Raw genomic sequence first — 16853 nt, 5'->3', positions numbered from 1 at the left:
AATAGAAAGAGGAGTGGGAGGCCCCGGTGCACAACGGAACAAGAGGACAAGTACATTAGAGTGTCTAGTTTGAGAAACAGATGCCTCACAAGTACTCAACTGGCAGCTTCATTAAATAGTACCTGCAAAAACACCAGTCTAAACGTCAACAGCAAAGAGGCATTTCCGGAATACTGGCCTTCGTTCATAGATGACCAGCAAACGTTAATAGATGACCAGCAGGGTCAAATAATAATAATCACAGTGGTTGTAGAGGGTGCAACAGGTCAGCACCTTAGGAGTAAATGTCAGTTGGCTTTTCATAGCCGATCATTCAGGGTTAGAGACAGCAGGTGCGGTAGAGAGAGAGAGTCGAAAACAGCAGGTCCGAGACAAGGTAGCACGTCCTGTGAACAGGTCAGGGTTCCATAGCCACAGGTAGAACAGTTGAAACTGGAGCAGCAGCAGGTGGACTGGGGACAGCAAGGAGTCGTCAGGCCAGGTAGTCCTGAGGCACGGTCCTAGGGCTCAGGTCCTCTGAAATTCCTTATGCGATTTTACCATTGAACTTAAAAAGGTTGAAATTACTTGAGAGAAATGAATACGATTTCTTCTTTTAATGAAACGGATGGGTAGAATTCTCTAGATTATTTTCATCTTTAGGTGACCATAAAACCTTACAAGTACAGGCTAAGTTATGACACGGAACAAGACTAGCCATGCATTCATATATAAAGAAATATCAATCAACATTTCAGATTGAAAACAACTCCCTTAAAAAAAATACATGACAACAAAAAATGACAAAAAATGAAAACACAAGAATGAGAAGAATGGAATCGCAAAAGAACACAAAATGAAGAAGAAAAAGAAGAAACAGTCACTGAAGAGACATAGAAGTAGAGAGTCACATTGCAGTGGACTGAGAGGGGAAACGTTTCTCCAGCTCTTCCACTAAGGAGTTCATTTTGATGTTTGGCTGGACGTGTACCTGTTTGTACTGTTCTCCAAACGGAGCCTCAGCCTGTAACTCTGCTGTGGTGGGGACTACAGTCTCTGCAATGTCTAGTTCGTCATAGAAGGAGTCCACAGAATCGACAGACCCTTGTGGCTTCAGGACGCTCTGTGGAAGCATCGTTTTTTTGGTCTATTTGATTGCACATGTTGGAAACAGATTTCTCGATGTCGGCGATGTTCTGTATGTTCTTCAGGACCGCCTTCAGCTCCTTCCTGGGGAGCTCGGGGTCGATGGGGAGGGGCGGCGGGGGAGGGTGCAGGGACACAGGTCTCAGGGTGGTCACAGCGGGCGAGGGTGAGCACAAACGCAGATGGACGATTGAGGGATGGGGACATGGGAGGAGGGAGAGGCGGAGGAGGGGCAGGGGCAGGGAAAAGGTTTTTGCCGTAGTTAAGGGTGGAGGGGGAATTGGGAGGAGGCATGGAGGGGGGAGGGGGAGGAGGCATGGAGGGGGGAGGTGGATGGGAGCTGGGTGGGGGAGGAGAAGGGGGCACGTCTGGGGGTTCAGGGATGACCTCCAGGTTGACCTCGTAGGGTTCGGTGGAGGCTGAGTTGTAGCTGGAGAGGCTGGAGCTGCGCAGGATGGGAAGAGTGGGCTTGTGGCTGGGGGGTGGACTACCATCGCTCTGGGTAATAATGACGCAGGGTGGGCCCTCTCTTTCTTGTCCCAGATGGCAGTCCTCTCTACCCAGGATGGAGCCCAGAGACTGGCGGTCCTCTCTGTTTCTACCCAGAATGGAGTCCAGAGACTGCCAGGCCTCTCTGGCCCGGTGCTGGGGGCTGTCGAACCCCAACCCCATCAGGAAGTCGACAGAGAGAGACCCCTGGGAGTCACGGCTCTGCCTCTGCTTCATCTCCCTCTTGGCCTGCTGCTCAAACTACCTGGCCTGCTCCTTCACGGACATGGGCTTGGGCTCAATTTAGGTGCCGCTCCCCAGGTTTCCCCAGTCCAGGCCGTCCTTACAGTCCTTCAGCTCAGTCTTCAGCAGCTCCAGCTCCCACTGCACCGGGTCTATCATCACCTGTCTACTCAGAGCATCACACATCTCCTGCCTGTGGAGCCTGGAGGGTAGGGTCCAGGAGTGGCCCGAGCCCCCGCAGTTGAAATTCAGGAAGGGGCCCTCTCTGAGGCCCGCGGGGTCCCGCGGGGGGGGGGGGGGGAGTAGGTCCCCAGGAGGTCCATCGTCCTCTGGTGCTGCCCCAGGATCTCTGGGCTGCTGAGAGTGCCCGTGCCTACGTCAAACAGGGGGTTCTTGGTGGTTAAGGAGTTCTCGTCTGAGGATAACGTGATGTTACTCTCGGACTTGGGCATGTTGTTGAGGAGGATCCCATTGGCACTGGAAAGCTTGTGTGCAGCGATGGCCCGTGTGGCAAATGTGCTTATTAGCCTCTGGCGGTTACCCTCCTCTAGCAGACAGCGCTTGCTCCTGCTCTTATGGAGACGGGAGAGGAGAAAAAAACTTGAAACGATAGAAGGAGGAAAGCTGTGATGAGAGAGATTTATTCCATTCCAGCCATTACAATGAGCCAGTCCTCCTATAGCTCTTCCCACCAGCCTCCACTGATCTACATACAATTTAAGGGTCTGCTACTTGAATAATAAACAACAACAGACAAGAAGCAGAGACTAAAGGAAAACTCTAATGAGCAACAGTTACAACCTAGCGCTACAACACAAGTACTCACTTCACTCTGGAGGCCAAAAATGAGGCAATAAGATAGACAGATGAGTATAGCAGGAAAAGCAGGGTGAATCACAGAAATGCTACACACTTTACTGCCGGTAATGGCAGATTTCATTCTCTGAATGTCAACCGCCTGGTTGATGGCTGACAATTTAAAAAACGATTTGCTCTACCATTGCATTGTTTTTGATCAGATAAGGAGGAAGCTACAAGTGAGCACTGAGGGCCTCTTGATCAGCAGAGCGGTTAACCAGTTAATTCTAAAGTCACCCTCGACTCCAGCCTGTTCTCTATGTGATCAGGACATATCTTTTGGCTTTGCAGCAGCACATGAAGCCAAACCCTGTACTGCTCGATATCTTCCCGCAATGACTGAGCCACTCAACAACCTCATCGATAAAATAAATGATGTTTCACCACGGCACTTATGAATAAGTATTTCAATTATCTTAAATTGACATTCATTTCCCCCTTGTTTTCAGAGCGCTGGCCAGTCTGTTTTGAAGTCAATCGTACTCCATCTTGAACAGTAAAAAATTACAAATAAAACATATCCCAGATGGTATTTTCCTTGCATATGAAATTCTATTAAGTTTATAGTTCATGGAAGCGAGCGAATCTAGAAGGCAGGAAACTGCTGAACCATGGAACGGTGATAACAGCTTTTCCCAGTTGCCCCAGTGGAGAACTACACTGAAGCACAGCATGATTTAACCTCACAGATACACTTAAAACAATGTCTACAGTAGCATATGTTTGACCAAGGAACCCAATCACGCTCAGGAAAGTGGTCCAATTCTAAAATAAACAGAGAATTTGCAAGAACCCACATAACGGGATAAGATAGGATATATTATAAAACTTACATGGTGCTGTCCCCCAGCTCTTCATACAGGTTGTTGGTGGCAGCAACCACTGATTTGCCAGTAGGGAGGGTCATTTGTATCCGGGCAGTTTTAGCACACTCCGCCTGTCTCCTTAAGTAGTACCGTGGAGAGAAATTCAACGTTAAATTAGTTACGTTAAATTACAGCGTCAGCAAATTCGAAGAGGACACTGCTACATTATAAATGCACACATAAATAAATATCTTGGCACACAGTGGCACCCCGATATAGTCAAAGAAACCAATTGTTGCCGGCACATTTCTTATTTATTGCCTCCGACTGCAGTGTATAAAAACAGGTTATGCACTATTCATTTGTTTTAGATTTCGTTGACTTTCCTGATCCCAATCATTGGCTTTGAAAACATGTTTGAGCCACTCAAATATCACATGAATACACATTAGACATGGAAAAATGTGTAGAATTGCACAAAAATAAGCTTTAAACCTGCAACATTATCTCTCTGCCAACCAGAGGGGGGTGAACAGTTTGTGTCATGAACAGTGTTTGTGCCCATGGAAACAGATGTGCCGCGCACAGCGGGGGGGGTGTGAGAGGTTGCTCGTTCTAATATTTCTATATTTGGGATTTGTGTGTATTGTTAGATATTACTGCACTGTTGCAGCTAGGAACATTAGCATTTAGCTACACCCACAATAACATCCGCTAAATATGTATATGCGACCAGTAAAATTGGATTTGATGATTTTAATACTCACTCTTTGAATCTGTTGACAATGGAAGAAAGAGGAGAAAGAAAGAGAAGGATGTTGGTAATAGCGAGGGGCAAATTACAGACACAATGCTTCTTATAATCATTGTCTTTTAAAAGAAAAAGAGAGAGATTGAAATAATTCTCTGTAGACTAAGCCACTTTCCTGAAGCTGAGGCACTGATGAAAATGACACACAATTCTTTTCTCATCCGTTTCATGTCTAGCCCTGAAATCGTGACGGCTGTCAGTCTAGCCCTGAAATCGTGACGGCTGTCAGTCTAGCCCTGAAATCGTGACGGCTGTCAGTCTAGCCCTGAAATCATGACAGCTGTCAGTCTAGCCCCGAAATCGTGACGGCTGTCAGTCTAGCCCCGAAATCGTGACGGCTGTCAGTCTAGCCCCGAAATCGTGACGGCTGTCAGTCTAGCCCTGAAATCGTGACGGCTGTCAGTCTAGCCCTGAAATCGTGACGGCTGTCAGTCTAGCCCTGAAATTGTGACGGCTGTCAGTCTAGCCCTGAAATTGTGATGGCTGTCAGTCTAGCCTTGAAATCGTGATGGCTATCAGTCTAGCCATTTGCTGCTCGGTTTGGTTCGCAGGCTCAGAGCAGAGGGAGAAAATCTCCCCCAAACCGCAACAATCAGTCTGCAGTGTTTATCTGCTCTGACATTAATTAATGTGCTTTCACGCTGTATAAATAGCCGATTATGCCGGCTCTCAAAGGCGTTTCCATGGTGAATTGCGGAGAGAAAGCTTGCTTCCTCCTAAAACGATGGGCATTAGGGACAGACTCTGAGGGCTGGAAAGCAGGTAACGTGCTGTCTAAACAACTGTGTCTGTCTGCACCTCTGTGTCTGTCTGCACCTCTGTGTCTGTCTGCACCTCTGTGTCTGTCTGCACCTCTGTGTCTGTCTGCACCACTGTGTCTGTGTCTGTCTGCACCACTGTGTCTGTGTCTGTCTGCACCTCTGTGTCTGTCTGCACCTCTGTGTCTGTCTGCATCTCTGTGTCTGTCTGCATCTCTGTGTCTGTCTGCACCTCTGTGTCTGTCTGCACCTCTGTGTCTGTCTGCACCTCTGTGTCTGTCTGCACCTCGGTGTCTGTCTGCACCTCGTGTCTGTCTGCACCTCTGTGTCTGTCTGCACCTCTGTGTCTGTCTGCACCTCTGTGTCTGTCTGCACCTCTGTGTCTGTCTGCACCTCTGTGTCTGTCTGCACCTCTGTGTCTGTCTGCACCTCTGTGCCTGTCACCTCTGGGCCTGTCTGCACCAGTACTTGTGCCTTGTGGCCTATTCATACTCACATTCCCCAAGACCAATTCCCATTTGACCCAAAATGTACTTCCAATAAAGCCTTTGAACTTTGAACTGTTTTTTCTACACACTGCCTGTAGGTGATGATGACGATGAGGATGGCGGGGATGCAGCAGAGGATGATGATGACGGCAAGGGCGAGCAGCGCCCCCTCTGTGTAGCCCACGGTCTGCACGGCCTTCTTCACGCTGGTCACCACGCCAGGGGAGCGTATCTCCAGGATCCTCCCTCCTCGGCCCAGGTACGGCTGGAACTCCTTGTTGATGTCCAGCAGCTTCCCGTCCAAAAACCTTGGATGGAAACAGACAGATTACATGCAATATAGTTACACACACACGGTCATCATCATCATCATCATCATCATCATCTTCAGCACTATCACATCATTATCATTACCACCATCATCACTATCATCATCATCACCTTCATCATTATCATCATGACCACCATCATCATCATCATCACTATCATCATCATCACCACCATCATCATCATCATCATCACCACCATCATCATCATCACCATCATCATCATCATCATCATCACCACCCTCATCATCATCACTATCATTATCATCATTATCATCATCATCACCATCAGTCAGAGGGCCTGGAGTTTTTCCTGATCACCTGACCAGGCCTTAGTTTAGTTAAGTGTTCAAGAAAAAACAAATGTCTCCAGTCATATATCAATTATGTGCATGAGAAAATCATTACGATATATCCATCAGTTACATCTAAGAGCAAACAGTGCAACATTCTACTCCCTGTAATGGCCGGAAGCATAAATGACAGGTGTGGGTACACACTGCTTCACAATTATGTTGCCATTGTTCACTAGGTCCATTTGTCACTCTGTGGAGCTGAAAGAGGCAGAGGGCGGATAGATGACCACTGAGCCTGCTGTGGAGAGTATGTAGGGAGCAGTACAGAGTGGTGGCTCAGCCGCTTGTCAGCCAGTTGAATGGCAGAACCAGGGCTGCTGTCGTACGAGGGCATGCGTTTGGCTCTCTAATGAGGGCCTGACTGCAGGGTGACAGGGAACAAAACAACTCTGGTGAGTGGTGACATCCCCCCTCTGTCTGTCACTGGGTAAACACCTGCTCCACAGGGATGGCGTATCTAGATACTACAGAGGGTGGCCCTAAGGGGCAATCACTTTAGTTATAAACTGTTTTGTCCCTCAGGGCAACCGTAGTGACTTTCTTCTCACTTGAACAGCTCTTGACGGGAAATGGCCCTGTTGGTCAGAGGGTCGACAGCATACACCATCAGGTCTGACTTGGAGTAGTCCTCTTGCTCGAAGCCGTCGCCAAACCGCCGCGGTCCTATGGACTCCACCACCACTTTGGCCCCTGGAATCTGGTCCTGCACATAGCGCTCCAGGACCCTGCAGAGGGAGAGGAAGCAATCATCAGGTGATTTGTATAGAAACAAGGTGATAGCAGGATCTAGGGGGAAATGTTCAACGGTGATTTACACTGGGCACAAAACATTATGCTCTTTCCATGACATAGAATGACCAGGTAAATCCAGGTGAAAGCTATGATCCCTTATTGGTCACTTAGTAAATCTACTTCAAACAGTGTAGATGAAGAGGAGGAGACAGGTTAAAGAAGGATTTCTAATTCTCGAGACATGGACTGTATGTGTGCCATTCAGAGGGGGAATAGACAACACAAAAGATTTAAGTGCCTTTGAATGGGGTACGGTAGTAGGTGCCAGGCGCACCGGTTAAGTGTGTCAAGAACTGCAACGCTGCTGGGTTTTTCACGCTCAACAGTTACCCGTGTGTATGAAGAATGGTTTTGGATTGCAATGCAAAGCCAAACATTGTGCTCCGTCTCCAAAATCAAAGTATCTACAATAGTATCAGTTACAAGAAAATATCCTTGTGTGCATCTGAAATGGTACCCTGTTCACAATAAAGTGCACTACGCCCTATACCCGAATAGGGTTCTGGTCAAAAGTAGTGCACTATATTGGAAATAGTGTTCCCTTTCAGACACAACCCTTGTCTGGCGATGGGCCTCTGCAGCCCTCTGAGCTCTGAGGAAAGACACAGTAGGTGTTGAGCCAATTACCTGGGAAATGCCAAAGAGGACGGCATGACAGAACTGAGACCAGATGGATGTCTCTCCCCTTGGGAGTGGGAAAACACTGATGAACTAGGTGGCTCCACAGCTGGGGCCGTAGCCCTGGGAGAGAAAGTGCAGAGACCTAGGATGACACCCAGTCAGAGAAAGTCCATCAGGAGGACTGATACTGGTTGATTGTCAGTAGGAGGATACGCTGGGTGACGGACAGGTGTATAGTAGCAGTACAGCTAATACACGCAAGCTCACACACATATGCCGGAATTCACACACACGCCCCACCTCAGAGGAACAGGAGACAGCTATAGAGCCACTGGCACTTTTCCTCTTTTGCAATTTAGATTCAGAGAGAAGTTAGACTTCTACTGATGATAACAATGCCAATGGCTAAGAAGTAAGCTCAAGACAAGAAGGGAACCATTGGGGAGTGGCTGTCTGAAGTGTATGACAGAGCTCCGATAGACCTGAGGAGGCAGGTAGGGAGAGGCTCGAATGGAAACTGAAGGAAGGCTCGCGTTGCCTGACACTTTAATTTGAGCAGCCGTCACACAGTGGGACACCTTTTCATCTCGGTAGAAGGCGACGATCAAATCAACTCTGAATCATGCAGCCCCCTCAAACACCTGCACGCCTGGGAAAGGGCCAAATGCAAGTGTTGCTAAAATGAGTCACTTGCATATGAAGTTTAGGAGACAGCTATGAGCACAGTCGCGACTCGAATGTTAAAAGACGGACGCAATATCCTTCTTAAGTGAATTACAATAAATTAGATATCTTCTACATTACCCGAGGAGCTTGTCCTTGTTTTGTTCCACCACTGTAGGAGCAACGTTGGAGACCACCACCTGCATATCCAGCAGATTCACCACGGATACCTGGGAAACAGGGTTCAGTCAGATGATCAATGCGGCAGACACAAAACCAGTATCTATTCCCCTCCCCTCCCTAACTTCTACAAAATGAGCTTTCATTTTGGACAGCAGGCTTAACCACACAGGAACTCTCCCTGTAGTTTGGCAGGAAGGTCCCTTTATACAGTCCCCGTGAAATGAAGCTTCCCGTTGGAATTAGATTAATTTAGCCCCAGCGTGGCTCCTCTCGTTCAGGCAAGGCTCTGACCCAGCCAGCCCCTTATTTCATTAAGGGCAAAGGGAGGAATAGGCAGCACAAGGCTGTAATGTATAATCAATGGTCCCCATATGCCCTAGGACAGTTCAATTTGCAACAAACTGGGAAGCGGCCAGCACGGAAGGAACACACATTCATCTACTCTCTCAGGGATAGCTAGCCTATACTATCTACCACAAGGATGGCCCCGGACACGGATCATTGATTAGCTGGAGTATCACTACTGTGTATTTTTTACAAATGCAATTCCTATGGGAAGCTTTGAATGTGTATTTTGGGTGGAGAGGCGGGGTATGTACTGCCAGTGTAAACCTGGGGAGTGGAAGTATTGTGGATATTGACATACTTAAAGGTCCATAAGCTAGAATTGTTCATAGCTGGCATGGAGTATGAAACACTAGGCGGGACTGATGGAACTTGAACTCAGCATTGAACAAAAGACTCAGAGACCAGACCAATGGCTTTTCACGGGGGGAAATGCACAGCACATAGAACTACAGTTACTAGAATGGGAATCTCCATTTAATTCTACGGGAACAGGACAATACACTCACCACCACCTCTGCCTTGTTGCTCAGTCCCCCCTGGCCGTAATTGTCAGTGGCGACCACTTCGAACTTGAAGTAAGACCGGCGCATGTTCCTGTACATAATGGCAGTCTTGATGACACCGGTGTAGGGCTCGATGACAAAGCCGTCCTTGCCGTTGGTGGTGGGGGGGATAACGAGCCTGTACTGCATGGAGCTGTAATTCCCTGTGTCCTTGTCCAGGGCCTGAGACACATACACACACACACACACACACACACACACACACAGACAGACACACAGACAGACAGACAGACAGAGTCAAAGCATTCAAGAGGTTCAAACACAGCAGCGTCAACAACCACAACAACAATACAACATCAAGATCCCAATCAGCTCATCCATTGAAAATACAAAGGGCACATATTTGTTTTATTGTTTGAAGTGGTTGTAGTTCTCCATTCTTGCTGTAGGTGGAGTCTTCGAGCCACGAGCCACTCTCTCTTTAACAGGGACACAGCTGACTTCACCGGTTGCCTTGTTGCTCTGCAGTGAAGTTGATTCATTAGACCTCTTTTGTTTTTTACGACTGAGACTGAGTGTTAAGGAGCAGAGACAGCACTGTGCCCTGCCCAGCTGGAGTCATTCACACTAATGAGATATTTTCAATATTCTGCAACTCATTTGTATCTCACACTATAATGTACAGTATACTGTATAGGTACAGGTTCACTGGTAAAATAATCCACCCCCTGGGTTAGTTAATGGTGAGACCAGACCAGGAAACAAGATACCAGTGTATGAATGCAGTGTGAAAATGTGGCACAAAGACTGCACCAAGCAAGTAGAGAGAGAGGACAGCATTTGACTGTGTTATGAAAGCAACCCTGACTTGTTAGAAACTGTGGTTCTGATTTGAAGCTGATTTGCTGTGAAATTGGATTTGTTCTCTGCAGAGATTCCTCTTTGTTTTCCTATCTGTACAGGAACACAAACACATTCCGTCAAGAGGGACTTGTTTTGTGTTCAAATATACTAATTATGAGATCAATCACAGACAATGTGTGTCACTCAGAAGACAAGTTATTATTTATTTCTACAGTGCCGACGCTCCTGTGTGACAGAGTAGCAAACATCACTTCTGTCCCTCCCTCTCTCCATTCTACCCTTTGTTCAGGTTTGGCCACCACTCCATCAGGGTTTAAACTCCCTCTTTCTCACAAAACTATTTAAAGAAGGATTTAAAAGTAGATTAGTCTAATCTTGGGGATGCTGAGCAGCTTTTACAGAGATCCATATTCAGATCTGCTACGAATGTCCTATTAGTAAAGCAACAGGGAATAGGTATGAATACTAAAGACGAAGATACTGACCCTGACTGTGAGAGAAACACCTGGGAGGTTGAATGTTACCATTAGGAGTTGGAACCAGTGGGTACAGTATGTCAGTTCAGGAAATCTTTGACCCAGTAATTCCATTACCTCCTGGTCTAAAGGATCTCTTTGAGGCTCCTGGCAAACCCGTTTGTGACTGTGTTCTACACTAGCCTGAATGGAGCAACAACAGTCGAAGGGAGCAACAACAGTCGAAGGGAGCAACAACAGTCGAAGGGAGAAACAACAGTAGAAGGGAGAAACAACAGTCGAGTGGAGCAACAACAGTCGAAGGGAGCAACAACAGCCGAAGGGAGCAACAACAGCCGAAGGGAGCAACAACAGCCGAATGGAGCAACAACAGTCGAATGGAGCAACAACAGTCAAATGGAGCAACAACAGTCGAGTGTAGCAACAACAGTCGAAGGGAGCAACAACAGTCGAATGGAGCAACAACAGTCAAAGGGAGCAACAACAGTCAAAGGGAGCAACAACAGTCAAAGGGAGCAACAACAGTCGAGTGGAGCAACAACAGTCGAGTGGAGCAACAACAGTCGAAGGGAGCAACAACAGTCGAGTGGAGCAACAACAGTCGAGTGGAGCAACAACAGTCGAATGGAGCAACAACAGTCGAATGGAGCAACAACAGTCGAATGGAGCAACAACAGTCGAAGGGAGCAACAACAGTCGAATGGAGCAACAACAGTCGAGTGGAGCAACAACAGTCGAGTGGAGCAACAACAGTCGAAGGGAGCAACAACAGTCGAGTGGAGCAACAACAGTCGAGTGGAGCAACAACAGTCGAGTGGAGCAACAACAGTCGAGTGGAGCAACAACAGTCGAGTGGAGCAACAACAGTCGAATGGAGCAACAACAGTCGAATGGAGCAACAACAGTCGAATGGAGCAACAACAGTCGAGTGGAGCAACAACAGTCGAAGGGAGCAACAGTCGAAGGGAGCAACAACAGTCGAAGGGAGCAACAACAGTCGAATGGAGCAACAACAGTCGAAGGGAGCAACAACAGTCGAAGGGAGCAACAACAGTCGAATGGAGCAACAACAGTCGAGTGGAGCAACAACAGTCGAGTGGAGCAACAACAGTCGAGTGGAGCAACAACAGTCAAATGGAGCAACAACAGTCAAAGGGAGCAACAACAGTCGAAGGGAGCAACAACAGTCGAAGGGAGCAACAACAGTCGAAGGGAGCAACAACAGTCGAATGGAGCAACAACAGTCGAATGGAGCAACAACAGTCAAATGGAGCAACAACAGTCGAAGGGAGCAACAGTCAAATGTAGCAACAACAGTCGAGTGGAGCAACAACAGTCGAATGGAGCAACAACAGTCGAATGGAGCAACAACAGTCGAGTGGGGCAACAACAGTCGAGTGGAGCAACAACAGTCGAAGGGAGCAACAACAGTCAAAAGGAGCAACAACAGTCGAATGGAGCAACAACCCTCCTCCTCACTCCTGAACCAACACTTGCACTTGACAACCCCCCCCCCCCCAATAGCTACTTTATTGAGGAAAAGTGTACTTACTATGCCTATGATATGTGGTTGTCCCACCTAGCTATCTTAAGATGAATGCACTGACTGTAAGTGGCTCTGGATAAGAGCGTCTGCTAAATGACTCAAATGTCAAATGATCCCCACTTCACCTGCACACAGACATTGTAGGCGCAAACTCAGACGCAGACAGATGGAAAGATGAAGGCAGGAAGACAGGCAGGCAGGGAGACAGACAGACAAGGACACAGACAGGGAGACAGGCAGGTAGACAGACAGGGAGACAGGCCAGCAGGGAGACAGACAAGGAGACAGGAAGACAGGCAGGTAGACAGACAGGGAGACAGGCCGGCAGGGAGACAGACAAGGAGACAGGCAGGTGGACAGACAGGGAGACAGGTCAGCAGGGAGACAGACCGGCAGGGAGACAGACCGGCAGGGAGAAATACCAGCTGGGAAACAGGCAGGGAGACAGGCATATAGACAAACCGGCAGGGAGACACAAACATCAGACAAACACCAGAGAAAACAGCATGCATATCTGAATAAAAAGTAGTCTTGCTACAGCTCATCATTCTGAAACAATGATGCAAATGACACACACACACACACACACACACACACACACACACACACACACACACACACACACACACACACACACACACACACACACACACACACACACACACACACACACACACACACACACACACACACACACACACACACACACACACACACTCCCAACAGGTGTCACAGTGGCTTTAGCAACAATGGCGCGAAAAACTAACAACAACACGCCCTGGTGCACACAGGGGATAATTCCCTTTCACACAGGACTTTGCAGCATGCTATTGACAGATGTGTGGAGATTTTATGTGAGAGGCTATACGGCCTGGGCATTCTAAGTATTGTCAGAGATTTTATATGAGAGGCTATACGGCCTGGGCATTCTAAGTATTGTCAGAGATTTTATGTGAGAGGCTATACGGCCTGGGCATTCTAAGTATTGTCAGAGATTTTATGTGAGAGGCTATACGGCCTGGGCATTCTAAGTATTGTCAGAGATTTTATGTGAGAGGCTATACGGCCTGGGCATTCTAAGTATTGTTAGAGATTTTATGTGAGAGCCTCTACGGAATGGGCATTCTAAGTTTTGTCAGAGGTGTCTGAAATTCTGAGATGATTGATCCTCCAGCTGGTCATGCATTATCAACACGAGTCAAAGATTACAACTACAAAACTCTGCATTTCAAATGCAAACACAGATAATCGTTCAACCGGACACATTTTGGCTGGTTGCATCGTGAGAAGGAGTGATCGTAGTTTGATCGTTCCATTTCAGTAAATTTACATTTTTTGAAAATAATGAATTGTCCTCTTTCGACACCAATTGCACTACTTAGAAGTTGTCCACTTTGTGTTAGAAAGGAGCTTGGTGTACCTGGACTTGTAGTACAGAAGTGAATGTCTTGGCGTCCTCGGCCACTCCTCCCAGGTACAAGGGTTTGGTAAAGACAGGAGAGTGATCATTCTCATCCCAAACATCAATGAACACCCTCGCTGTGTTGGCTGCAGAGGAGAAAGAAACACATCATTACAAATAACACCAAAGGCTAATCTGAATATCATTTGGATTGAATAGAAAACGAGAACTCTAAACAGTCAAATGTGCATCATATACATTTCACTGCCAATACAATGATTTAGATGTTTGACTAAAATACTACAGCACTGCATTGTGGTTTGTCATTTCTCATAGTAAAATGCCAGGCCACTCCTGAAGGGCTACAAATACGCAGAGGGACCCACCAAATAAAATGTCTTACGTCATCTGACAAAATGCTCTGGGGCTGACCAGGGGGACAGACCAGGGGACAGACCAGGGGGACAGACCAGGGGACAGACCAGGGGGACAGACCAGGGGACAGACCAGGGTGACAGGCCAGGGTGACAGGCCAGGAAGACAGACCAGGAAGACAGACCAGGAAGACAGACCAGGGGGACAGACCAGGGGACAGACCAGGGTGACAGGCCAGGAAGACAGACCAGGAAGACAGACCAGGGGACAGACCAGGGGGACAGACCAGGAGTACAGACCATGGGGACAGACCAGGGGGACAGACCAGGGCGACAGGCCAGGAGTACAGACCATGGAGACAGACCAGGGGACAGACCAGGGGGACAGACCAGGGGACAGACCAGGGTGACAGGCCAGGAAGACAGACCAGGAAGACAGACCAGGGGACAGACCAGGGGGACAGACCAGGAGTACAGACCATGGGGACAGACCAGGGGGACAGACCAGGGCGACAGGCCAGGAGTACAGACCATGGGGACAGACCAGGGGACAGACCAGGAAGACAGTAGAGTCAGCACCTTTCTCGTTTATCCCTGCCAGAATGTCCAAAGTTACAGCGGATGACAACACTAAACGAGCAACAGCAGGAGAGTACTTACTGCTGCATTGCAACACACACCTGGGTATTTCTATAAACAAGGATACCAGTGAGGATAAGTCATTGATAATAACTGGAGCGGAATCAGTGGAATGGTATCAAATACATCATATGGTTTCCAGGTGTTTGATGCCATCCCATGTGCTCTGTTCAGCAGCCTCCACTGTTCTCATGGTTGGTGTCTTGATGGGTTTGTCCAAAATCATGTGACATAAAATGTCCTTTTTTGTCCCTGCATTTATGGCAGTGTAAGTTGCTGTTCTATCATATATTAAGCATTAATCAGTTAAATTAGACATTGAATTTGAACCCTGTAACAATCCTGGATCTAGCTGTCAGACAGTTTTTTGTGTAGACATCTCAGAAACGCAGTGTAACTACTTAACATTTCGTGCATGTGGGGTGAAACAGTTTTCATGGACACACAAATCACATATTTTACAATGTAATAATAATAATATGATTACCAATGCATTGGCAAGGTCTAAAAAATGTATTATTCTTTAAGTGGTAATGGCCTACTTTTATTTTTTTACACTTTTTGCATGCTTGTGCCCCCCCCTCCCCGCATAACCAGTGCTGTGGCTCGAATCAATTCAACCAAGTGTCTTCATAATACAGTGATGACGTCACCTCCATAGCCAAACGCAGTGGGGAGTACCCATCCACTCTCTGCAGCCATTTACCACGCTACCTCCTCCAGCAGAATGAATCAAACAACATGAATAGCCCCCCCCCACCCCCCCATGATGAAATTTCCACCACATCTCAAATGTAGCTGCCAGGCCTGCTTCAATGGAACGAGGACTTCATCTATTGCTAGTGGGTGTCTTCGTCATGTTTGCTGCTGCCCCCTCTCAGCCACTCAGCCCCCTCTCAGCTTGAATGACACACAGTGAGTGGCCTGGGTACAGTATATTAGTCAATTTAGTTGAGTAGAGAAAAACATGCTGAATCTAATTCTACTTGTAATCTGGGTAGAACATACAGCTGTGACCAAATCTCTACAAGCCTTTTATTCTAGAATCGACGAAGTTGGCATTTAGATATAAGTGGATGACAGCGCTATTGTAATCAAATGGATTTGAGTGATTGCTTCTGCATATTGAGGAGACATGATGAGATTGTCCAGAAAGGAATTTTTTATATTTTTAAATCTGTCACATTTAACAGTAACTGTTAAATCAAAATGTCTCGTCCTCCGCAGCAACTCAGCATGAATTTGACTAATCAGAAAACTAAATATCGTGAAAGGATGAGGCGTGCTTTTAAGTATTTGGGAAAAAGCTAAGATGGGAAATAATTTACAGGCAAATGCCAGATAAACATTTGTTACAAGTGAGAGAAACAGAGAGACGGCAGAAACAAACATTTGAATTTCAATTACTCCTTCTCAAATTAAGGTTGTAAAAAGCATTTTTGGTCAACCGCTGCCTTCCGTTTTTAAATCTTTCTGAGTCCATTAAACCCAGAAGCTACAGAAGGCTTTTAGCCCTGGTCAAAAGCAATGCACTATATAAGAAAACAGGGTGACATTTTCCAAGTGACAGTTTGAATGATAGGCAGGCGTACTCTTGGAGGGAGCTCGGAGATTGGACTCGGCCAACCCCATGGAGTCAGCCTCCACTCTGAGGCTGTAGCTGCCGTTGGCCTCATAGTCCAGCGGCTTGGCCGTAGTGATCACCCCGGTGTTGTTGTTGAGCCTGAACACACCTAGAAGACGATGAAAACATAGTCATTTAATACGGTATCAGTCCCTGGGTAGAATGACAAGTCTATTCACCTCCCCAAATCCCACTGTGTGTGGCGTCACGTGTTGAGGCACGACACCAGAAAGAAATGACACTAGACTGGAGAATCACTTAGTCACCCATTGATTTTGTGTAAGGCATAATTGATGCACATGCACAGCAGGAATGCACCGAAGAGCATAGCTAGAACTCATCTCGCTCCCCTTTATTTTCAGACCTACAATTAAGTCCTCCCAGTACGCCATGAACCTTGAATTTAACAACAATGAATCTTCCTGGTGCTTCTTCATTGAATCTAATGAGAGTTAAAAGTGAAGCCAATTCCCTTTGTTTCCAAATGACTAAATGTTTCAGATGTAGTTGAATGCGAGGCTCAGTATGGGGATGCAATTTCATCTTTTCACACTCTGA

At 47.1% G+C, this 16853-nt stretch overlaps 1 protein-coding gene across 1 annotated transcript in view; it reads right to left on the bottom strand.

Moving 5' to 3' along the window:
• LOC139570092 (protocadherin-15-like) overlaps positions 1-16853 on the bottom strand; it is a 314364-nt gene that overhangs the window by 27479 nt on the left and 270032 nt on the right. Inside the window, exons 26-33 of the mRNA XM_071391605.1 lie at positions 16264-16404; positions 13677-13804; positions 9374-9592; positions 8478-8566; positions 6809-6985; positions 5668-5886; positions 4289-4297; positions 3549-3659 (exon numbers count right to left, since the gene is read on the bottom strand). Coding sequence (XP_071247706.1) covers positions 3549-3659; positions 4289-4297; positions 5668-5886; positions 6809-6985; positions 8478-8566; positions 9374-9592; positions 13677-13804; positions 16264-16404 — 1093 coding nt within the window. The remainder of the gene's footprint in view (positions 1-3548; positions 3660-4288; positions 4298-5667; positions 5887-6808; positions 6986-8477; positions 8567-9373; positions 9593-13676; positions 13805-16263; positions 16405-16853) is intronic.

This window comes from Salvelinus alpinus, chromosome 3, assembly GCF_045679555.1.
Source record: "Salvelinus alpinus chromosome 3, SLU_Salpinus.1, whole genome shotgun sequence".
In the NCBI taxonomy this organism is placed as follows: Eukaryota; Metazoa; Chordata; class Actinopteri; order Salmoniformes; family Salmonidae; genus Salvelinus; species Salvelinus alpinus.
Note: the sequence above shows the minus strand (reverse complement) of the source record. Positions and strands in the feature narration are given on the sequence as shown.